The 24,718-nt window shown below is 40.1% G+C and overlaps 2 protein-coding genes across 2 annotated transcripts; one reads left to right on the forward strand and one right to left on the reverse strand.

The window, feature by feature from the left end:
* Window positions 1-6,736: 6,736 nt before the first annotated feature.
* Window positions 6,737-13,221, forward strand: larp6a (La ribonucleoprotein 6, translational regulator a). Its single transcript, XM_042483687.1, has 3 exons — window positions 6,737-7,687; window positions 9,396-9,594; window positions 11,275-13,221. The coding sequence occupies exons 1-3, from the start codon at window positions 6,891-6,893 to the stop codon at window positions 12,370-12,372; spliced, it is 2,094 nt and encodes a 697-aa protein (XP_042339621.1). The 5' UTR covers window positions 6,737-6,890; the 3' UTR covers window positions 12,373-13,221.
* A 5,938-nt stretch (window positions 13,222-19,159) lies between these two features.
* On the reverse strand, window positions 19,160-24,095 carry tm2d3 (TM2 domain containing 3). The gene is made up of 6 exons (XM_042483699.1): window positions 23,978-24,095; window positions 23,306-23,407; window positions 22,207-22,367; window positions 21,730-21,904; window positions 20,691-20,766; window positions 19,160-20,571 (listed from the first exon to the last, which is right to left on the reverse strand). The coding sequence occupies exons 1-6, from the start codon at window positions 24,081-24,083 to the stop codon at window positions 20,406-20,408; spliced, it is 786 nt and encodes a 261-aa protein (XP_042339633.1). The 5' UTR covers window positions 24,084-24,095; the 3' UTR covers window positions 19,160-20,405.
* Window positions 24,096-24,718: the final 623 nt, after the last annotated feature.

Genomic DNA, 24,718 nt, shown 5'->3' on the forward strand with positions numbered 1-24,718 from the left:
AATCTTGGGAAAATAATGAAAGCACAGACAAAACACCTGAGGCCGCTATAACCCATAGGTATTTAAAACCACAAAACATTGATATAAGCTTTATGACAACTCAACGTGTTATACAGTATATGCAGAGAATTAAATTATACATAATGGTATTGCACACACTTTTTTAATCCTACTTCTCAACATAATTTAAACGAAACACCTCAAACTGCAATAACTTGCACCTGCACCTGTGAACATTTCACTTAATTTGTGCTCTGCTTCTTTTGTTGTATTCTGAATAAAACGATGTGGTGGTGAGTAAAGAGAATGCTATGATAATGACTTAAAGAGCACTGACGCAAATCTTTCGCACATTGAACATTTTGTCATTGCAGGAAAAAGCACAGGTGTAACAAATAACGCTAATGATGGCTCTGTTCCAGTTAGGTGTGTCAGTACACCGAGTGCATGAGTCACTAGTATTTGTCAGATGTTGGAATTATTCTATGCTGATTCCTTCTTGCCATTAGACTCCTGCTCTCAAAATCTACCATAACACTGAGATTCTTGGCACATTTGATTGTGGGTTATTAATCCAAAGATCTCGTTTTTAGATGTTAATATAGACCATCACATTTTAGAACATGCTTATACTTACACCACTGTCTGAGAATTAATATAAATTGCAAATTACATGCATGAATTACTTCAGACTTATGAGTCCTTTGTTATGTCATGAATCAATAACATGTTTTTACCTTGTCTCTATCCACAGTTCTGATGCTCTTTCTTTGTTCTCTTTTCAATATAATTCAGGTGACTGGCCATTAATCAGTTGCACCACAGAACACCAAATGTGATAAAATAGATTGCTTTGTGTATTTTCAGCCTTTTTACTCTGGCAGTAATGAGCGGTTGCTCAGAGAACGCAAGTCCAGATTCATCAAAGGGACATCCCACACACTGCCTGTCACCATCTATTCATGAAGCACAGGCTGACACGTATTATGGGAGGTGGCCATCAGCACCATGTGTGACAGGCCATACTGGAAAAAGTACAATGTAAATTCTAGCTATTTAAGGAATCATCTATGTACATAGCTTTGCTACGTTTCTTTTGTATAGTTGCCACATTATTGTTTTTGTTTTTTTCTCTCACTTATTGCTGTTTTTCTGCTTTTTTATTGTTGTTGTTCATTATTGTCTTGTTTCGTGAAGCACTTTAGGCTGCTTTATTGCATAAAATGTGTTAGTAAAAAATAAAGTTACTCCCAGAAGAAGCAGACACAGAGCCAAGCATATGTATTTTATATTCTTGGCATAGCAGAGCTATGCCAAGAATATAAAATAGATATATAGTAATAATAAAAACAATATTAACGCCAGTATGTAAGGAATTTAAAATTATAATATGTATAATATGCTAAGTGTGTTAAGTAAATATAAAACTATGTTCCTTATGCCTTATGATCCTTATGTAATACAATGTTTAAAAATAGTGTGGAAGCTACAGTGCAACACAATATAAACATAAGTCATAATAATAATACAATTTTGTGCAATATATGTGATGTGTATAACATGCCCTATGGTGTGTATTTTTATTTTTATCTTAGCTATAATGTCACTACCCACCGCCCTTACAAATGTCCTTTATAAATTTACTTGACCAAGGTGTTTAAATTCAACACGTTACCTACATTTCTGTTAAAGTCAGACCCAGTGGTGTTGAGGACATGTCAGCAGCAAGACAGTGAGAAATAGTCACTTGTTCCTAACACTGAACATGGGGACTCCAGAAAACTACACAGTGAAAATAACTTTAACTTTTAACTTTAAAAAGTTAGTGAATGGACTGCATTAAATGTTTAAGTTGGCTGAATTTGAGAATACAAGTTGAATAATTTCAAAATTACATCAACTTGTCTTCTCAAATTCAGGCAACTTAAAATTTCAGGGCAGCACAGACACTCATTTTTTTGAGTAAAAACAAATCATTTATTTTTAAAGTGTTTGCACATTCACTCTGAGTCTAATATACTGTTAGTTGTTGGGGGAAAAAATGGAGACATAAGCTATTTCATCAGAGGAAATGCAAAAAGTAAACACAGAGTGATTGTACCAGCAGTGCTGATTTATTGGCAGCATCACAGTTGGGGTCCTGCTTTCACTGAGAGAGGACTTGTAGATGTAGAAAAAGGAACATTATTTGTAAACATATTCCCAGGTTAAAAAAAGCAGAATCATTGTAAAAGGTGATCTGTTTTTCTACCATCTGGTAGTGTGTGTGTGCTTGTGTGTGTGGGAGAGAGAGAAAGAGAGCATGCTGGTTTTTCCTGTCAGTCAGTCTATTTATTAAGCATTTTTATTTTAGTTCATCCATAGCAACCGAAAAGACTTATGCCATTCACAGTTAGAGAGAAAAATAGATTACTTGACAGCTCTGGGTTAATGAATTCAAGCTTTAATTCATTATTTATGTAACACCTTGTGTAATGGTAGGAGTGTAGGAGAAACCAGGATGGTTGTGACACTAGGTTAAGTGCAACATTTACACCCAGAGAATAACAGGTTCGGCAAACAGTTTTATTGTAGCGCACACATAATCCACAGTAGCATACGCTCACAGAAGACACAATATCAGCAGCACAGAAGAAGGAAAATTAAATGACTTTGCTGTTTTACTTTTTTCTATACTAATTTAGTGCAAGATCTCTCTTTAATTGAAACTGATGACATCTGTGGTAACTGCAAATTCACATGCTCAATCAGCACTCTGATTGCTGTGAAGGCTGCAAAAGATGGGGGTTGCAAACATTTCCTCACAGCTTTACAGCCATCCCCTTTTAATTTTTTCTTTGCAGTATTTGTCAAACATGGGAGTAAGAAACAGATGGGAAGGGGAAAACAGATCGGTTGTCAAGGCCCTATCCATTTGCCATATCACATCCTATCAATAATATCAAGATGTGCAAAGGCAAAAAAGAGGAGTATGTCCATGAGTGAAAAACAACCACATGTGATCAATACAGCATTTAAAAATTCTTTATTTAACCCACCAGGGGTGTGTCAGAAGATTCTCGTGTTGTTATCTGCTGTACCTCCTGCTTACAACTGCTGCATCTCTTCAAGCGGTATGGCAGGTTTTAATAATGGAACTCTATCATACATCTATGAACTCAAAGGGAACAAGACCTAAAGGGCTTAATAGTGGTGGATGTCACTGATTTCACATTAAGCTATAGTGCTTTTTGAAGTGAGAAACTAGATTACGAGTCTACAGCCAGTGGCTCTATAGAATAGAATAGAATAGAATAGAATAGAAATACTTTATTAATCCCGTGAGGGAAATTGTTTTATTACATCAGCAAATAAGAGAGCAGCAACTGAGTAAAATATTCATTAAAAAGGCTAAATAATGCAAATATATATACAAGGGAAGGCACTTAACATAGAATAAAATGAAATAAAATAACAATAATAATAATAAAGATATGTATATATACAGAGAACAAACAAACAAAAAAGCAAAAAAGATGAAAAAGAGCAATACAAAAGAAAAAAATGTGCAAATAAGTGTACAAAAATTGAAGATGGATGTGAAATGCTTGGAGCATGCTAACATGCTGATGTTCAGGCATGATTTTGGTCACCATCTTAGTTTGGCATGTTGACATGCTAACATTTGCTAATATGCACTAAACAAATTATAGCTGAGGATGATGGGAATGTCATTAGCTTTGCAGGTCATTTGGGCTTGAACCAACAAATACAAAAAAATGCTCAACTCAACCAAAAATTCTAAATACCAACTTCATGGTGGCACCAGAGAAAAAGTCAGGGGATCTCCAAAGTCATTAGGATTAGTCATTTGAGAACTAGGAATCTAAATTATGGCTAAAGCATCAAGTAGATATTTCAGTCTGGACCAGATGGATGGACCAACCAACCAACCAACCAACACTGGCTGGATAGGGATGTACAAGGATTTATGTACAGTAGCATGAGTGGTCTCAGCATTGAGATATCAAAATGAATTTTCTTTTTATACTTCCAGTAGATCTTGATTGAATGTGACTGCCTTTGACTCTGAAAATAAGAGTCACATCTACTGTCAAACATTATGTTTTAATAAACTACTTTACAACGTTTAAAAGGATTTAAAAACTAAAGCCCTACCGGTAAAAAAAAAAAAAAAATTAAAAAATCCTGAAAAGCAGACAAGGGATGAGAGTCAAGGAAAGGGAAAATCCTCTAAAGAGAGACAATTCAAAAAGAGACTCTCCTTGGAGGGTTGGTGATGTAATAGGAGCCAGAAGTGGGAAAATGGCAATTATGAAGAACAAAAAAGCTCTGTTAAGGTGCAAATTAGAAGAAAATGCCCAGAGAGGGATTTTAGAATGGCACGGTTAAACATTATACACTGAGTTTGCAGCTTATAAGTACGCCTAGATAACTTTAATTAGTTCCAATAGAACAGCCCTATAGCACATCCTGTCTTTATTAAGTTTGTCTTATCTAGTTTTTATCAAGAATGCGTCAGAAAGGTGAAAACTGATCTCTGTGGTCATTTTGGAGGCTGTTGTTTGTGTTGTTGAATTTTATTGTATTATACTGAAAGGGTCTTTTTTTGTTTAGCCTTAGTTATATACAGTATAAATGAGGGTGGACAAGAAAAAAATAAAAATTTTAAAAAAGGACACATCTTTCAATACACATGTTTTTTTACATTTTCGTGGATTTATTTACTTTATTTTATTTTTTTACACATTGTGCAGTAATGGTAGAATAAGGCCTAAAGGAGGTCATAAACTGGGACAATATGCCTGGAAAGAGGAAATGATCTGCAACACCACGTACAGGTGCACAGTACTGCCCTGACATCACTTCCTGGACTTTTTTTTTTTTTTTACCCACAGTTTCACAAGAATTTTCATCTTAATTCTGTTAGTTTGGGAATTTCCCAGAAATTGGGTGTGAATGTTATCAAACAAGGCAGAATAAGGAGGTGAGGCATGAAAATTTATGAAACATGTTTATTTGCATTGGAAACAGCTGAAGTAAACCTGCTGGCAGACTCTTTCACTTTATCTGAGAGCATAAATCCCCTGCAACAAACTAAAAGGCTCAGATTTTTTGTTGCCAATTTCTCCCTCAGCCCCCTCCTCCTCCCTCTCTCTCTCTCACCCATTGTCTCACTCCCTCTCCCCCCGTGTTGCATTGTACACAAGCTGGAGCATTGTATGGCATGTGGTGCAGAGAATGAGTCAGACTGCCCACCAGCTGTGAGCCTGGCTTGCCAGTGGGGAGGAGTAAAGATATTTCACACAGGGCAGCCAACAGCCAACAACACTGGTGTGTTTGATTTACAGGGCTATTAGGATAGAGGCCAAAAACAAAAATGGACTTGAGGTATGACTGCAGAGACATATTCAGATGAGTGTAATAATAATGCTCTCACTATATGAAAACCTTTGATAAATAAATAAATAAATAAATGAATATATGAATACACAATTCAATAAATAAATCCTTGTTGTTTTTAAATTTTATTTTAGTGAGGTTTAATTGGTCCCATAGGCCAAGAGCTGATGTCCTTGAGCACACTAAGGTCACATCCTCTATATTATCTATATTTTGAGGGTGAGTTTTTCAAAAAAATACACTTAGGGACTGTTCTTTACCTGTCAGATGAGGAGGGTTGCCAGGCTATGACTTTTGTTTGTCTGTTTTTTTTTGGTTTTTTTTGTTTTGTTTTTTTACCCTCCCTGAAGCTATGTTTCTTTTTCCTTGAGCCTCCCTGAGTGACTTGTGGAAAATGCATGACCTAAAAATGTTCTACTCTTGTCATGCATGCTGGTTAGTTTGTGCAGTTTATTTCTTGCAAAATTTTAAACGAGAAATAGAAACAGTGATTTTGATGAGATATCACTATTTTAAGCTTAAATTTGGCAAGGTTTTTTTTTCTGATAAATGTATTCTTCCAAAATAACGTGTTCAAGGAACAACAGAAATGTGAAAATCCAACAATACTTTCTGTTCTTACAGTTCCTGGCCATGAGAAATGATGATTTGGCGATTTTTTGAAATGCCTTCCAAGCCCTCTGGTTTGGAAGGCATGTCTTCTCTAAAAATCTGCAGCAAAATAAATACAAAAACCAACCATTTCCAAGTCCTTAAAATATGCCTCCCCCTTTTTGCACCACCCCTCCCCTCTCATAAATAATGAACATTCCCTTAGTGAGTTTTTAATGCATGATTTTAATAATTGTTTATGGTAAATATTCATAAATATGGGATTTTCAGCAAAAATTAAGTGTGGAGAAGGCCTTGGATTCAGCATTTGGACCATGATGTGGGACGATTAGTTTGACAGAAAATATGTCTGTTTATTGTGCTCTTACTACTCTCATGCTCAATGTTGCAAATCAAATTCTCTTGGGGCGAGAAAAGGTCAATTATAAAACGTAGAATAAATGCAATTTTATTTACTTTGTCTTGTGGGAGAGGGGCTTCCCTAGGGGAATTAGATTCATTACTTTATTTTTTTTTTCTTTTAGTTTTTAATTCTGGCAAGATTTGTATATCAAATAATATAACTAATCTGGAGTTCTGATACCAAATGGTTTGCAATCTCTGATTTGACATCTGCTACTCATGTCTGTTTCCTCTTTCCTTTAGGCTCATAGGCCACTTGCCCCATGCGTGCAACTAGACGCTGAGAGCCTATTATCCAATTAGCGGCGTTACTGAAAGGGTCGTCCTTGACACGGCTATTTCCCAATTAAAGAGGAACACGTGAATTTGCTCCCCTACTTAGCGCCATGTAAACGGTTCGCTCTCGTCCTCACAGAAAAAAGGCAACAGTCTGTGTATCAAAATCTGTGTATGAAATAAAGAGAAAGAGGAATATGCACGCCTTAGTGAACGCCTTCATGCGCTGCCTCTCCTTCCTCTTGCCTCCCTCTTGGCTTTGTGTCAGTTTTTGCTTGTGGGCTGGGAGTGAGTGCGAGGAGACGCTGCCGCGGCCCAATCCCAGAGCTCGTTTCAAAAGCAGAAAGCCTCTTACATATGAGGAAGTAGCAGCACTAGCAGCAGCAGCAGCAGTAGAAGCCCAAGGAGGCTCCAGCCCGTCGGTCTCACCAGCAGGTCCAGGCTGCGTCTCGCCGGCTGCTACAAGCCCCGCTGCTCTTCAGGGCCCTCCGTCGGGTCGGATCTGGATCGGGGCTCTCTGGCGAGCCGTGGAGCGCGTCTTCGGAGCCCCTTGGGTCCTTCTCCGCCATCACTGGTGCCCGAATAAGAAGCGTCGAGCAGCTTTACGCACCCCGTATCCTGTCTGTGCCTTCGAGTCGAGTCAGATTAAAAGCTTCCAGGGAGGCGCTGCTGCTACTGCTGCTGCTGCTACGAGCACCGGGGACGGGAAGGGAGCGGGTGGAAGCACCTTGACTTGTTCCAGGAACATGAGCGGGTCCGAGGGGAGCCCAAACCCGAGCCCGCCGGAGTGCGTCTTGGAAGCGTCAGCGGAGCACGGCATCGATGAGGTAATCACCGTGGAACAACACACGCAGGAGATGGGGACGGTGACGATAACAGTGGCCATTCAAGCGGCGGAGGAGGACGAGGAGCCGGAGGAAGTGTCATCCAATAATATTGACTTCCTCGGAGGCAGCTGTAGCGAGGACGAAATCGGAAGACATGACAAATCAAGGTTTGACTTATTTGTTACTTTTAATTGTGTTCGAGTAATATGGATGATTGTGGTATGCTAAAAACAAGGTTGTTAAACTATAAATATGAGCCTTTTGGGGATTTGTTAAGCAAAAACTGTTTGACTGACTTTGATAGACTTACTTTTAACATTTGTTAATTCTCTTTTTTTCAGTAAATGTTAGCAAAGTCTATTACTAGTTGGCAGACTGGGGTCAGAAAGGTTGAAGGGTGAATGACACGTTTTCCTCAAGGTTATTGGAACCTCACCAATCTACTTCTGCGTATGTTTTTTTAAAATACTGTATTGGCCCGTGTAACTTCAGTGCTGCCAGCACATGAGCAGCGTGGGTACAGCTGGCTCAATTTGTCTCACTGAAAGAATGCCAGTTGTGTATAAAGATGCTGTGCAAATAGAACCGACAGGTGTATTCACAGTGACAACAAAAGAGGGCATCACAGTGTGCCAGGAGGACAATAGACGCTCATAACTGGGAGTGTAAATCCTCACAGACATAGTTTATGGATATTATTGTTGCCCGGGTGGGAAAAGTGTTTAACCACCTGTAGGCAGCACCAGACACCTGAGAGATAAAGGATGTCAACCTTCACTTTAATCTTATTCCCCTGCGTCATGGCTTGCTATTTTTATCCTCTGGCCTATAAGTTCCCTACTCGGACTGCGTGTGCAAAGAGTGAGTCAGTGATGGAAAGGCCAATGGGGGGAAATAAATCTCCCTGTCCATACCAAGCCTTTCAGTTTGACTGCAGGTCACACCTTGAAACCTCACTTCTGTCACACCTGCAGAGGCAGGTGTTTTGTGGCACGTTTTTCACACAGGATGTATATTTAACATATAGGAAGCATGTTTGGAACTGATAGGGAAAGTGCAGATGCCAGCTGTCTGTACATGTGGCTGTTAATTCCTCCAGAGACTTTCAGTTCACCACTCAGTGTCCCAGTGACCTGAGAGTGAACTTCATCACAGCCTATCTAAAAACTAATTTTCTTTCATTTACATATTCAAATGACCTCGCTGACAGTGATGGTATTTTCTACTCTAAAAGCTCAGCTCGTGGTTTATCTGAAGTCCTGGGGAAGCAGTGGGCTCGTGCCAGCTGTGCGGGCAGCCAACTGGAAAGCTGTTGACTGAGAGGGTGTGTGCGCGGGAGGGAAAAGGAGGGGAGGAGGCTGGAGGAGGTGATGAGTCATCCACAAAATTTCATTCAGACCTTCACTCTAATCTGCAGGGCTACCTGACTGTGCTGCTGCTTCACAGCTTCAGCCATGTGTCTGACTGAGATCAAATTGTGCCCTAAAAGCCTCAGCTATGCAATGTTGGTACCATTTTTTTTGGAAATCGTGTGAAGCTGATCGGATGAGCCACCATGTTCTGTGTGGGAGGGAGAGCCTGTGACTCTGCGCCCTTCAGATGGAGAGGTCTTGGCAGGTTTAGGATTGATGGGGCGGTGGTGTCGAGGTCTGGCACTGAGGCAGGGTGACTAGGGCTGAAGATGCAGCTTGATGACTGCTGTGAGGAAACATGCATAGGGGAATGGCAGGATGAGTGTGCATTCCTGCCAACAACTTGTAAGCCTCTTGCTTATTGTATAAATGAAAGTGAGATGTGTAACAGTTGTAGGGCATGAAGCATTCTGCTGTTTTCAGTCTCCACTGACCATGATCCATGTTCTCTTCCCACACACAGTGGTGCTGGGACCAGTGGAGGGGAGTTGGAAGAGGAGAGCTGGCAGCCCCCAGATTCAGAGCTCATCCAGAAGTTGGTTGCTCAGATCGAGTACTATCTATCCGATGAGAACCTGGAGCACGATGCCTTCCTGTTAAAACATGTCAGACGCAACAAACTGGGGTTCGTCAGCGTCAAGTTGCTCACTTCGTTCAAAAAGGTAACCATGGCTGCAAAGGACCTGGGTGTATTCTGGAAGCACAATAGGAAGTAATTGTAATCCCCTGTCCTATAAGGCTGGGAATTACACAGAGAGCCTTTGCTATTATGGGTCAAATTATACTACTGTGTAGGCCTACGCCTAATGCTCAACATGTAGTAGTCACCCAAAGATGGCCCATTATGTGCTAGTAATGTTGGGCATTTATATACCTGAGCTGATTTTCAACTGAGTGTAATTTTAAGTTAAATCAAAGCTGAGAAAACAATTAAAAGGATAGTTTAGATTTTTTGAAGTGGGGCTGTATGAGGTACTTATCATTAGACAGTATATCACATGCAATGGAAGTCAACTGGCACACCTCCATTTTGAAGAAACAGGCAGGAGTCTGACAGGTAAGGTAAGCAGTGTACTGCAGTCGGTGGGGGTCAGAAAAAAACATTTTTAGCCACCTAAAATAAAATATCATGCCACAATAAGAGTATTTTTTCAGATCTTCACCTTTCAGTCAGACAGCTGTTTCAACAGCGCAGATTTTCTTCTATGCTCTCGTCAAAGACACCAGACTGCATTGACAAAAATAATCATTTTAGTCGCTAAATATGAAAGCTGCTGGGCTACCGCTGCTTCTATTAGTTGGTTTGTTTGTGTTATTGTGTGACTTTGGTAAATCTGAACCAACACCTCTAAATGCCAAAGTCACACAATAACACAAACAAAATAACTGATTAATGCAGTGGTAGACCAGCAGCTCCTGTGTTCAGGAATGTTATATTCCTGTTTTCTCAATGGTGTCTGGCTTTGAAGAGAGCAATGTAACAGCTTCATTTTCCCTTTGGAAATCACTGCCTGACATTTAGTTAAAGCTGTGAAAAAATTCTTAATATAGCTTACACTTAAACTAATATTGATTTTTTTGTTTGTTTGTTTGTTTTGTTAGTTTGTTTTTAAGGTAGGACTATTTAAAGGTGGCTAAAATACATTTAGCTGCTGACCCTATCCACAACAGTATATTGCTCAACTTCAGTGTCAGACTCTTATTTCTTTAAACTGGGGGCATATGGACTAAAATCTGTAAAATACTAAAATGTCTCTGTGGATATTTACCTCTCTTTGAAATGTGAACCTGGCTAAAGCTTTTGCTGTTTTCAATTCCCAGTGACGTCCAGGCTTGTGAGAATTGAATAGCAGTGACTGGCTGTTTTCTAGTGTCAACATGATGAGCTGTTGGTGGAGCAATTTAATTCTCACATTGATTTCCAACAGCTGGTGTTACTTTAGGCCTGTGCATGCAGATTTATTGGGTTGTTGGTTTAAAAAAAAATCTGTTTATGCCACAAGTGGTGAGTCCCCACCCACATGCTCTTTTTGAATATAAACATGGATTCACACATAGGTTTGATGACACTGAGGCGATGCATTTTAAAGCTGTGCAAATTATACAGCGATAAATTGAGTTACCCAGTGAAGCCAGCATGTTTGGTGCAGATATTGATCCAGGAAGTATGACTGAAAGGAAGGCAGTATACATGACTGATTGATGCTATGTTATTTAGCCAGTTTTCTGTAGCTGGAGCTTAATAACCGTAGGGATCAATATGTGGCCTAGTGGATATGACATAGCCCCCCTTAACCACTTAGCATCTCTCCCATGTAACACAAACACTGTCTCTTTTGCAGGTGAAACACTTGACTCGTGACTGGAGAACAACTGCTTATGCTCTGAGACACTCAAAGCTACTCGAGCTGAATGACGAGGGGCGAAAGGTGCGACGTAAATCCGCAGTGCCAGTCTTTGCCAGCGAATCATTGCCGAGCCGCATGCTGCTGTTAAGTGACTTGCAGAGGTGGCCAGAGCTGGCAGCTCTCACTAAGGATAACGGAGGCAGCGAAGGTGGAGCCACTCTGCAGGAGCAGCTGATGAAGTTACTGCTGAAGGAGTTCGGAACATACGGCGCGATCGCCTCCGTCCGAGTGCTGAAGCTCGGTAAGGACCTGCCGGCTGACCTCAAGAGGCTGAGCGGCCGCTACACTCAGTTAGGCACTGAGGAGTGCGCCATTGTGGAGTTTGAGGAGGTGGAGGCTGCTGTTAAAGCAAATGAAGCTGTGGGGAGCGAGGATGGAGGGGCCGGGTCGCTGGGGTTGAAGGTAGTCCTGATTGGCACCAAGCCGCCCAAGAAGAAGGTTCCTAAAGAACGGCCGCGTGAGGAAGGAGGGATGCGCAAGAGTCGCTCGCTCAACAGCAGAGTACGGGAGCTCCAGTACCATGGGGACGACTCAGCCTGCAGCTCCTCAGAGACTGAGAGCACCCCTACGTCCCCAAGGCTGGCCAGAAAGTCCCAGTCCTGTAACAAGCTCAGCCCCACCACTGCAGGCATCAACTTCCAGAACAATCACCTCAGTCCTGGTATGTCCCCACGCAACAGCCCCTGGTCAAGCCCCCGTGCAAGCCCCTGTCCTCAGCGCAAAACCACGCATTCCCACAAGTCTCCCCTAGCAAGCGAGGGCAGACTGAGCCCCGAGCCTGGGCGCCGCTGGGCAGACTACTCCTCAGACAGTAGCCTCACCCCATCAGGGAGCCCGTGGGTTCAGCGGCGCAAGCAGGTGGCGTCTCAGGAGAGCAGTCCAGTGGGCAGCCCGATGCTGGGTAGAAAGATCCAGAACGCCGATGGCCTGCCGCCTGGCGTAATGAGGCTGCCAAGGGGTCCCGATGGAACCCGTGGCTTTCACTGTGTCTCTATGAGCGAGAGGGGAAAGACTGCTGCCACTCAGACTTGATATGTGGAGCATCCTCACTTCCCCCCCAGAAATTATATATTGGAAAATTCGTGCTGTTCTGCCATGTCGCTCAGCCCCCCCCTCCCCGCCCCACATTTGAGACTGTGTAGATATATTTTTGTTGAGTGCATCAGTTTTCAGTCTTTGTTACATTTTTATACGACGTTTTGAGTTACCATGGTAACATTAGTGATTTACTAATGGAAATTTGAGTGAATGTAAATTGATATTGCTTTGAAATGAACAACATCATCTCCATTGCTGTCTAAACTTGTTCTACATGGAGTGGAGAGGGAATTCCATTTTTTTCTTTTAATTGAAAAGTGTCCTCTGTCTTGTGTGTAAAAGCTCACAACATTGTCTGTGGATGGTGTGTAAATGTGTAAGCGGTGTACAGGCACATGGACTTGATAGAGATATCACCATATGCCTTTTCTGTATTTGTCTACTGTGAGTTGCATTTTTTTTTACATGCTATTTAAACTGAGGCCATAATCGCTTCACTGCCATAAAGGTTTGACAGTTAAATCTGGACATGATATTAGTTTTTATTTTGCCTTTTTTAATTTCAGTATTTTCAGTACGCTTTGGCACTTAGTTGGGAAGGGTCTTCTAGCCCTGTAAATGTTAATTTGTTTAGCAGGTAGCTGCTTTATTTATTTTTTTTAGCTTTATTTTTATTTTGCTATTTGTTTCCATCAGTCTAAAAGCTCACAGTGAGGTATGAGGGATGTTCTGGCAGAAAATGGGAAGAAAAAAAAATGCTCTTATGTTCTTGCCTTTACATCTGAACTGGGGTATTTGTACAGTGCGATTCCTATATTGTACAAATAAATCACTAAAATTGCATTTGGCCTGACTTTCTCTTTTGTTTGTGGCACATCTTGAAATGGTCATTCTGGTCTGAAACAGCCATGATCCAATTTTGTTTTTTGTTTCAACATGTAAGCGAGATTTAAGTGAGATATTGTTGGTATGAGCCAAAACTGTAGAAGCAATTCCACACTTGGAGAGCAGAATTGGCAAACTGGTGTGTTTTTTACATGGATTGCACAGATGGGAGGATGATAGAGGGATGATGGATTATAAGCTATATCAACCCTCCATGAGGAACATAAAACTGACAAAGCTGTGGAGAAGACCAGTTGCACTATTAATTTATTCAGATTGCCTATATAGTTGTATTGGCAATGCCAAAAAAAGGCATTCACTACCTTTGACTTTTCATGTTAAATGCAGTGAATATAATTAGGCTTTTGTGATGCAGATCAACAAGAACACTCTGTTTGTGTATATATATACACATACATATAGTAAAAATCAAACAATACGCTCACTCACAATATAACTTGTTAAAAATGGGTGCTGAATCCTCAAAATGGATATCAAAGCAGTCAAAAACAGGACAATATAGAGCGTTTTTTATTATTGTCACACATGGTGTGGTAATAATAAAAAAGTCAGGGCGCAGAGTTTCCTGGCATTTATGTGATTGCCACCTGATAAGCTCCACCCATCCAAAAAACATTGTTGACCAAGTACCCCCGGTAATGGCAACGGCAAACCCAACAGGACAATGTGGCATGCCCCACTGCAAAAACCTTTAAGGAATGGCCCACAGAACATGACAAAAAGCTCAAGACATCGACCTGGCCCCAAAACTCCCCTGATCCCAATCTGACCAAGCATCCACGGGATATGCTGGAACCCCACAACACAACCCAGGGATCTACCACCAACACCTTGGTGCCATGTGTCCATTCCTTGACAGGTCTGAGCCACGTTCGATCCAAAGAGACCCCACTGTGGAGCGGGGAATTGCACATCCCACAGATGCTTGATCAGATTGAGATCTGGGGTGTGGCATGCTGCATCGCCCTTCTGGCTTTGCTGTTGCCATGACTTGGTGCGTGTACTTGGTCTGCAACAGTGTTGGATGGGTGGAGTGCATCAAGTGCTATCCACATGAATGCCAAGACCTACGAATTTTGCACTGTAACAAGGTGATCAGTGTTATTCACTTTATCTGTCCTTCTAATATTGAGGCTGATTGTTGAACAACAGACAGTATAACCGCTTGATGAAGTACTCACCTCCGCCAGTCAGTATGTAGCAGAGGAACCTTTTTGATCACAACTGCAGCTTTGAGTCTAAGTGAATTGATTTGTCATGGCTTCATAATCGAACATCCCCATTCATCCGAGCTCTGTCACGTTGCATTGAGACCTTGAGTGAACAGCAATTTTCAAGTCACCACAGATTCTTGATCGAGGTTTTGGATCCTGAATTGGACAGCATTATTGTTGTTTTGAATACAGTACATTCCTGTCTAGGTTTTGTTTTTGCGGTATTGTGTTGCTGGAAAATAAGTCATCTCCCTCAGACAGCAGAAGATTCTCCTTTTTTGATTTGTCTGTATTTTACTGCAATCATGTTAACCTTTTCTTTTATAAGCCTTTGAGCGCCTGCTGCAGAGGACCATCACCACAGCGTGATGCTGCCACGAGGCTTTGTGCTGGGCACAGTGTGTTACTGCTTTTGTGCAGTGTTTGACTTAAGGATTTTAGTATGGTGGACAAAAAGCTCAGTTTTGGAAAACCTGTTTGCTTTTTGTGTCTGTCTCCGATGTGCCTTCTCGCAAATACTCCCTCATATGTCAGCTAGGTACAGAACTTACATACCTGTGGCTCTTTCAGTGTCCATAGACCTCTTAGTGTCCACTCTTCTCACACAGACATTTAGCTCTTTAGGACAGCCTTTGAGGGATATTTAAGTCTTGCAAATTTTCCAGTCCTTCCACAGGTTTGTACTTATCAATAGCGTTTGGTTTTGTTTGTTCTGTCTGGTTTTGTTTGTTCTTAGTCTTTCTGCAATGAAAATGTCTAACCAGCTGCTGAACATTTAAGACACAGGTGTTTTGATCTTACAGTCAATTGTCATATCTTTATTACACAGAGGTGATATCCACTCAACTCATAATGAGCCAGAGGTAAGACCAAGTCATTGTTTTAAAAGTCCCAAGTAAGTCTCAAAAATTTTATTTTAAGTCCTTAACTTGGATTTTTGAGCCCTCAACATGCCAGTGTGCTCCTCTACAATTTACAACAGAGTAATACTATAATTAAATTGACAAAAATCATGAATGCTTTTTAAGGTTTTATTAAAGTTTATTTATTAAAAGTTTGTTAATAACTTCCTTAGCTATTAGGATGTTAGCTAAGCATTAGCTCACTAAATATGTAAAAAATTAGCCTTGACTTAGTGTTCTTTGTGCAACTTCAAATGTCAAACAAAGTTGGTGTGTCTTTGTAAATTTCAGCTCCCCTGTTTTTTGTTTTTTTGTTGTTTTTTTTTACCAGCACATAGTTTTTGTGCATGAACAAAATGATCTTTGGTATTATTTTTTCAAACTGGTGCTTAGTAAACATATCTTTATGTTTTTCTCCTGCAACTCTCCTGAAAATGACTAATCAACTACTGAACTTTTCAGATACATGTGTATTGATCTTAAAAACACCTGTCAGTGGTGGGACCAACAAGTCATTGTTTTGAATGTCCAAAGTATGTCTCAGGTCTTTGCACTCAAGTCCCAAGTCATAAACAAGTCATAATGTGCTTTACAGTAATGTAATGCCATTTTAACAACACAGTAAAAAAATAGCTAAACATTAACTTTCTATGTTAATATTAGCAGCAGATTATTGTTAATTGTGTTACTTCAAATCTCAAACAAATTTGGAAGTTGTTGTGTTTCTGTAACCCTAATCCTGATCCCAACCTGACATGCTATTTAAAAAAAATATTTTTTAATCTTTGGTCTTTGGGGAAGGTATCAAATATTTTAAAGTCAAAAGGCTCAAGTCCCAAGGAAATATCAAGTCACTGTGTTAAAGTCCAAGTTGAGTCTGCAAGTCTAAAGTCATCAAATTTGTGACATGAGTCTGACTCGAGTCCAAGTCATGTTGAGCCCACACCTCTGTAATGTGCCTTTAAAATGATTTACATGTTGTAGCAAAGTACACGAGCACTTACGCAATCCATTGTTTTGTGTTTCATACTTCTAATTTAGAACATAATGTAGAGCTCTGTTTTCACGTTGTCATTAAATGGTTCTCTTCATTAGTTAGTGTTAAAAAAAATCAATTGCTTCATTGTGATGCAATGTTGTGTTACCGAACAAAAATAAAAAGTTCGAGGGAGGTAAATACATTTCACAGTTGGATGCTTGCAGAGCTGTTAGACTTTTGAATTCGTGTGGTTGCAGCTTTCTGTTTAGCCACTTTTTTTTGTTTGGGATGTGATCTCCTGTAGGAGTGAACATAATGGCAGCGCACAATCTGTTTGGTGGTGCTTGATACAGAGGGTCAGAACCGTGCTCCAGTATTCAAAGCTGCGATGAGACTAAGTGGGATTGTGTAATAGAGGGATGAATAAACTTTTGTTCTCCTCTTTGCATGATTGCAAATTCAAAATCAGGAAGTTGTGCTATTGTCTGCCTCTGACAGACAATATTTGGCTCATCTCCCAATGACTGTTCATTCTGACAGTGAGAATAAGAACTGTTTTGGATAAGTACTGCAAAAATTAAATTATTATTCTCATAAAACAAAATTCTATATAATTACCTTTAAGAATAAGGATGTTTTTTTTGCTCACAGCAAATGGAAATATCATGAAGACGGATAAAAGCAATCTCTGGCCATTATTTGTAATTAGGCAGACGCCATTGGTGTATGAATAAAAAGTTATTTAATGCATCAATTTGGCTATTTTCTCCAGACTTGATTTTTCCCAGACATAATTTGTAAGATGTGGACAGATTAAATTGTGAAACCTTCCAGCTTTGTGTTTGAGCTGATTATAGTAGAAGTTTATTTCATGTCATTGTGCATCTAGCTTCACGTTACACTGGTATACTTCCATCATCATATTATTTAATTTTTTTCAATCATATACAGTACTGCACGTAGCATATAATAACTGACTCATATTTACATGCATACACACAGGTAGATGTACAAAAACATCCATTCAGTTTGTTCTACTCAGTGACAGTTACATAACCACTCGGTATGATTCAAGCTGAGGTCATGCTGAGGCCGTAATCATAGGGAGTATGTTGTGGAGGTCTTTAGTCAATATTTAAATTACAAGTTTCCAAGAGGTGACAGAGAGAAATAGTCTTCTTGCAGAATATAGGTGAGCATTTCACAACCCTCCTCAGCTCAGAGTCTATGACACACACTTGCATCAGTCTGTGGGATGGAGCTCTGGTGGCTGTGAGTGGGTGCAGACAAGTTTGAGGAACTAGGATTAGGGTGGAGTAAACCTACAAGAGTCTCGGCAAAGCAGCCAATCAGAAAGGTCGACACAAAAAACAAGTTACTAGAAAGGAAATGATTTTCTCTCCTGTCATTTTTTTTTACCCTCATTACATAACATGAGCACAGCTGTCTACATAAATCTCTGGATGACATAGTGCTCTTGTAAAAACCTGGCTGAAATGCTGAAATGACTGTAGAACTCTGTCACTGTTCATTTCTAAACACTGTTTCTGGCAATTTTTGTGCCTTAGGGTTTTACACCCCAAACTGAATAGGATAAAATGGTTAACTAACTCCTGTGTGTCTGCGTGTGATTTTTTTTTCCCCAGGTGCTTTTGTGTGTTTGGTGTGTGCCTGTTGTGTTTTGGTTTTGTCTCTCCTTTGTGCTCTCTCCACCTCTTGTTTAGATCTTTTTTGTGATCTCGGCCAGCCATCCTGTTCACACCACCAGCCGAAGAAAATCAAAGAAACACAGATCACCCCCTCAGCTATTTTTGGGTCCTTGGTCCCCAGCATTACAAAAATAAAACACTAAAGTAAGAATGTACATGATAGATATCACCATGAAATTTCCCCAAATGAGTTCTTACATTAAGACTGAATTTTTTTTGAGACTGAAAATATTTAAATTTTACATTTGAATATGCAAATAGGGCATTGTCTACATGATATGTGCTCTTTGCATAACTTCTCAGAAATCTTTACTGAAATAATACTTCTGAAATAAGACATTAAGGTAGCAAAACATTTTTAAAAAAAAAAAAAAGCATTAAAAAATGCTTTCACCTGGGGTTCTTCCGTTAAACATGGCTAGTTTGGGAAGGTAGCCTTCCTCTGCCCTACTCCTGACCCCTCCCTCTGTCACACGCATGTGGGGAACACAGGCTCCTGGCACCACTCTCTGTGTTTAATGTGAGAAAAAGCACAGACATCTGTGAAAATGACCTGAGGTAATATTAGAGCTCTGAATTCCAATCAGAGGCATTCAAGCTGAAGTCCTACACTCATGGCCCCTTGAAACAAAGCATCTGTCTCTATAGAGATGATGCTGACCTCTTATTAATTAAGGCATTGCGAGTATCAGAAATTAAAAACGAGCAGGCTGAGTTTGCAACCAGGGAAACGGTGCTGTTTGCATGTTGCACATGAACACGAGGAAGTCAGCAACATCAGTCATTTCATTTCTGCTCTTCCGAACTGTAGAATTTCAATATCTTAGCTTTCAGTGTGAGGTTGTTTCAACACAGAAACAGCAGTTACAAATGTGTTTAGTCTTGTAAACTGAAGACATGTTCACCCTTTCTTATGTCTTTAAAACCCTCTTCTATTTTTGTAAAACCTGGAGCAGCATGGCCCAATGAAATGCTACCATAAACTAAGTGATTGAAAACATTAAAAGCTGTGGTTCTCATATATCCACTGACAACCTGTTAGTAGTGTGAGCACAATCACAAAACTTTACATTATATTTCACAAGTTTATTTACATAACTTAAAAAAATGTCATTTACAGTGTTTGCAACAGATTAAAACAACCTGACACTGAAAACAGTAAAACATATTTACATGGGGTGAGAGGTGAGACCGTTTGTGCCGCACAGTATCAAGCAGAGATCTTACAGTGTTAGTACGCTTTTCACCATGTGAAGACTGATAACCAGTGAGGAAAAACACCAGATGAACACACAGGATATCTCCCAAATCTCAAACTCGAGAAACCACAAGTAACTGCAGTTTGCTAGTGCAACACACTTGAAGTGTTTCAATATTAATCATGTACAAACACACACTGAGAGATTATCTCTGAGTTTCCCAAAAGTCAGATGGCATGTTGCAGTAAGTGATCACAGAAAATGACAGAAGTTCTTGCCTCTGCACTTCTTTCTGGTTCTCTATCTGTTCCAGTTTCTGTTTGAAGATACAGTTGCTCTATCATATTTATTTTACAACATATGAACTTTATCAATGAACCCTCAATTTAAAACATTTGAATTGATCTTATGAAAAGCCGTGCTATCGTTTGTCTATCCCTTAAGGCAATGTTTTTACAGTTGTGGCTTGACTATGTGGAGAAAAACAAAGGACATGTAAAATAAACGTTAACTCATCCACAGTACCAACTGTCAATAAAAACACCTGAACAAATTCCCTTCTGAATATTCATGCTTTCTCTCAGGACATAAATATTACCTCTCAGCTTGTCTTTTGTGTCGGGTGTCACCATGAAGAGCTTTGTAGCCATGGATACCATTTGACCCCCCATTAATGCATTTACCTTTCAACAAGGGGGGAGCCACACATGCCTCCAAGGTGGCAGGATGTCTGTGAAAGCACTGCTCCACAGGAAAAAAAGACCTATCTATACATCAGCATGACGGAGCCTAACCATCATTTTTGTCAGAGCAACCAGAAAGGCATAATGACTGGCTCCTTATCCCCGTGCACACTTTCATGTGCAGAATCTCAACAGGAGATGGAGGCAGAATGACTGGGATTGATCTGATGGGTTTGTGTGGGTAGAGACACCGTTGGCGTAATGAGGAAAACACTTCCTGCCTGTTAGCAGATGGGATGAGGACGTGTTGCGCAGCGAGCCCGGGAAAGCAAACGTGCCAAGAACACAGTATCTCAGATCTTAAATCTTTGAGAGGGAAGCGGTGTGAAGGGAAAGAGAGCACAAACCATCCAGCTATGTCTCCAGAGCTTTGCTTCAGATGTAGAGAGAACCATCAGCTGGTCCCACATAACCGACACCTATCAGAAGGACATCTATCAAAGTCCAAATGCCCAGGCCTCCAAAGCTAAACAGTTTGCCCAGGCCCTCTCTCCACTGGCCCAGATAAAAGCGATCAGCTCCAAAACCACCAAGTGTAATGCTACAGAAAGAAAACACAGAACAAAGCAAAGAATGCCATCAGAGCACACATCCTGACTCGTATTAATTTGGGAGATTTTTCTGGCATCTAAGCTTGTCATAATTCTTTTGCAAGTTTACCTGAGTGCTAATGCCGTTGACCATTTGTATCCACCAGTCCAGTTACAGAATAAACGTTTCTGAAAACGCCTTTTACCTGCAGACGAAAAAAACACTTAGACACAGACTGCAGTCCTGATGTTCCAAAAAAAAATATAGAATATTTTTTTTAGAAATCCCCCATAGACAAAAGCAGTAATTTTACATCTCTGAACAAGGGGAACTGTTAGTTTACCGCTGCCTTAGTTTGTGTTATTAGTTGTAAATTGTGTGACAGGTGTTCTAAAGGGTTAGTTCAGATTAACAAAAATTACACACTAACACAAACAAACTACTGATCAAGACAGTGGTAGACCTGTAGCCCCTGTGTTAACCGAGGTAAAATTGATGTTTTTGTCAATGGAGTTTGGCTTTCAAGAGAACATAGAAAACTTTCACTTTTAGTTCAGTTCCCCATCAAAAGGTTTGTCTGTTTGGGAACTACTGAGTGTCCAGCTGTTTAAATGGATTATGATATAATATGATTACTGTTGACAAACACATACTCCCTATGACTTCATTTCATCAAGGATTTTTTTCTGGCTTTTGAATTCTGTGTTCAAGGGAGGCACATGAGAGAAACTATTTTTTTCTTCACAAATTTAACATAACACAGTAACTGACATACAAATGGTCATTTGGGGGTGAAGTAGTCCTTTAAGACAAGTCATTATGCTGCTGAGAGCCTCATTTAGCAAATAAATTACAGCTGGTGACAATTTCTATGATAGACCTTAAGACGACAATTAGCAATAGGACTGAAAACAGCATGGCCATAATTACTCAACGGTGTAATTTTTAGATCACATTAATCATCAGCTAACAGACAGCGAAACCCTGCATTGGAAACTTACGGGCATCCATGAATGGCTAACAATTCACATTTTTGTTCTACACAAAAGGGTCATTTTTACCGTTAAACTGGCTTAGAAAATCTGTAAAACGCACACTTTCTGAGATACAGTTATCCTACTAAAGACAAAGAAACGCAGCAGGTTTTACAGCAGTGCTTCTATCATACCTAAACAATGCACATGGTCTAACACGTCACAGGTGGCGTTGTAGCGTTTGCGGGGGCAGGACACTGTCATACAGTTGGTGGAGTTTGAGCAGCGATAATCGGACGGGTCCAACTGCCAGCAGAACTGACAGATGATGGAGAGGGAGAAGTTGGTTTGCTGCTGTCCAGACTCTCCCTATGAACAAATAAACATCAGAACAGAGACATTCCCACTTTAGAGCACAACAGCTGTTTCTTAAAATCACCAATACTCTCACCTCACACTTTTTATCTTGGGGACTTTTGTTAAGCAATGTTTAGATCACTTCCAGTTTCACAGCATCAACAACGCACAACATGACTTCACAAGCAAAGTTTCACTTCCCAATTTATCAATGAGCTAAACAAGATATAGACTTATGAGTATAAATCTTTCACCCTTACTCAGCCTCTTTATCTCTTTAGAATAGACTGATCACAAGATTAACTGCCACTCACTATGCAGTGCACTCCATTTCTGGGTTTACAAGTGAAGGTTGCTGGTTTCCTGTAGGTGCAGTTGTGTTGGTAATTGCATTGCATGCAATCAGCTGGCAGGCGACTACACAAACCCCCACTGGGACACTTGGAAGCGTAGCTCTCTTCATCTGCAGGAGACACTGCAAAGCAGAAAACATTAGGAGTTTTTCCATTTTTAGTAAGAATAATCAGTGTAAGGTAACAAAGCTTTAGTGTAAGTTAATCTTAAGACTTTGTGTCTGGGATCCTTAGTGTGTGAGGTAATACACTTGTGGCTACATTGCTCTGAATCCTTTACCAAGTTGGGAAAATAAGGCGTTGGAAGGTAAATGACTAACACTCTGCTCTCAACAGAAAGAACAACAAGGAGTCCTTAAGCATTTTCATTTACTCCTTATTGCTCCATTAAAATTGTTACTCTGTTGAAAAGTCAATTGCTATTCCAACCCTAGCCCTACCCCTATTTCTCTTTGATTTGATATATGTTAAGAAAGAAAATGTGGGGTGCCCAGTAGCTCAGTTGGTAGAGCGGGCGTCCCATGTACAGAGGCCGTGTCTTCACCGCAGGTTCGCTGCTCTCCCACTTTCACACTGACTCCCTCCTATCCATGTAAAGCCAAAAAGCCTAAAAAATATCTTTAAAAAAAGAAAATGTATTTTAAGTATTTTTTTAAGTTGAAAACTCAAACTATGATGACAGAAAATATATTTGAAAACTGATCAATCCCATATAGATTAACTGTTGTTTTTCTGGTTTTGTTTATATATTACAACATAAATCAATCAAATTTAAGGAAGATAACTACTGCCTTACATTACAGAGGTAACACCACCAGAATACAGATGTAGGAAATGTTCTGAGGGACTGTACATATGACTTCAAATCATCAAATCTCATGAAACAGCAACATGTTGTTAATGAGAGACTGAGATTACTTGCTACTCTTGACAGCACTGTATTTCTTATGTGCTAAATACAATGTAAGAGTGGGTCCCTTTAAGTGTTCATTGTAAAAGAAACCCTAGCTCCAGGTTACAGTCAGTATGATTAATGTTTATTATTAACTGATGTGTGTACCTGAGGCTGCAGCAGGGACCACTGGGCTGGTGATGACAGGTCCATGCTGAGCATCTCTGGTGTAGGGAGGCTCCTGGCCAACATGAGGAGAGCTCAGGTACCCTAACAAACAACCAGAAAATGAAGAAGTCATACTGAGTCTAACACGGTCCAAGACACTGATCTGCTATGACCATGGTCATAGTACTTAACGTTACAAACATAATGTGCTGACTAAACTGAATGTATACCCACTTGGTTTAGCGTGTTACGAGACAGACAGTATCCAGTATCATAAGGTTAGATATTATTTATAAGTCTAGGACATGTGTTAGTGATTGAAAGTGCAAGTTTTTAATTTAATGAAACATGTAAGCTAACCAACTCACTGAAACGCTGACTAGCTAAAACTTAACAAATTAGCAAATGCGGTCAACTGTTACCTCAGTTCATACACATTGTAATTTAAACACTATGTAATTAATGATAAACCTCTGTTGTAATTGACAAACAACTGTTAAATCAGCGCTACTCACTGCATCCCATGTTTTTATTGCTAACTAGCCAGGTGTACTAGCGTTAGCTCGCTAGCTAGCCAATTGCTATCTCAGTGGAAGGAAGCTAACGTTAGTACAATAACGACAAAACGCGTGTCAAGCTGGTTTGAACTTATAACTGCCCCCGTTAACATACCGTTAACACACTGTAAAACCAGGTCCATGAACAAAACGAAAACAATTCCGTAGGTTTTGAAGCACCGTCCTCTGTCCGGTCTCCATATCTGACAGATAGTGGCCATTGTTGCAGCAGAGCGAACCGAGGCTGCGTTCAAGTCATGTAGGGAAAAGGCGTTAGTCAGCGACACTCCTCTGGTCAGAGGCAATGCGAGGTTGGGCCCTCGTTTTTCCTCTAATTGTTTTATCATCTAACAAAAGCCACGAACATAGAAGACGTATTCAGCTGACGCTAATTGCTTATAACGCTTCTCTGAGCCTTTCACATACCTCTTAGATGTGATCTAAATACTTGGCAAAGTGATATTTCAGTGTAAACCTTCCAACAAAATTAAACACCAACCTCAAATTATTGTTAAATTATCATTTATCACGATATTTATTACTGCGTTGTTGTGAATGTAGATTTGTATGCTACAAAGTATGTCATTCATTTACTTTCCCATATTTCCAATGACTTTAAACGCAGCATAACAAGCAGCAAAACTTCCTGGTCATCATTTCACCACGCCCACTGCGCTCCACCCAGAAAAGCCTGTGATTTCATTGTAAAGTGATAGTTTTTCCTGTAATTATGCCACATTTAATTTGGTATTTTTAGGATGCGAATCCTGTAGTCAATACCCCTACTGTCCTTGCATAAGCAATTAGAGCACTAATTTGGAAACCAAGTATGAGAGAAGTATATTTGACTTTCTGA

This window comes from Plectropomus leopardus, chromosome 1 (genome assembly GCF_008729295.1).
Source record: "Plectropomus leopardus isolate mb chromosome 1, YSFRI_Pleo_2.0, whole genome shotgun sequence".
Lineage (NCBI taxonomy): Eukaryota > Metazoa > Chordata > Actinopteri > Perciformes > Serranidae > Plectropomus > Plectropomus leopardus.

What these genes read in the sequence shown, in the direction of transcription:
- larp6a (XM_042483687.1), top strand. Translation starts at nt 6,891, where the DNA reads ATGCACGCCTTAGTGAACGCCTTCATGCGCTGCCTCTCCTTCCTCTTG. An exon ending in GGAAGACATGACAAATCAAG is followed by an intron (nt 7,688 to 9,395) that starts GTTTGACTTATT and finishes TCCCACACACAG; the next exon opens with TGGTGCTGGGACCAGTGGAG. An exon ending in TGCTCACTTCGTTCAAAAAG is followed by an intron (nt 9,595 to 11,274) that starts GTAACCATGGCT and finishes TCTCTTTTGCAG; the next exon opens with GTGAAACACTTGACTCGTGA.
- tm2d3 (XM_042483699.1), bottom strand. Translation starts at nt 24,083, where the DNA reads ATGGCCACTATCTGTCAGATATGGAGACCGGACAGAGGACGGTGCTTC. An exon ending in GGTTTTACAGTGTGTTAACG is followed by an intron (nt 23,408 to 23,977) that starts GTATGTTAACGG and finishes GTTGTTTGTTAG; the next exon opens with GGTACCTGAGCTCTCCTCAT. An exon ending in GGTCCCTGCTGCAGCCTCAG is followed by an intron (nt 22,368 to 23,305) that starts GTACACACATCA and finishes TCTGCTTTGCAG; the next exon opens with TGTCTCCTGCAGATGAAGAG.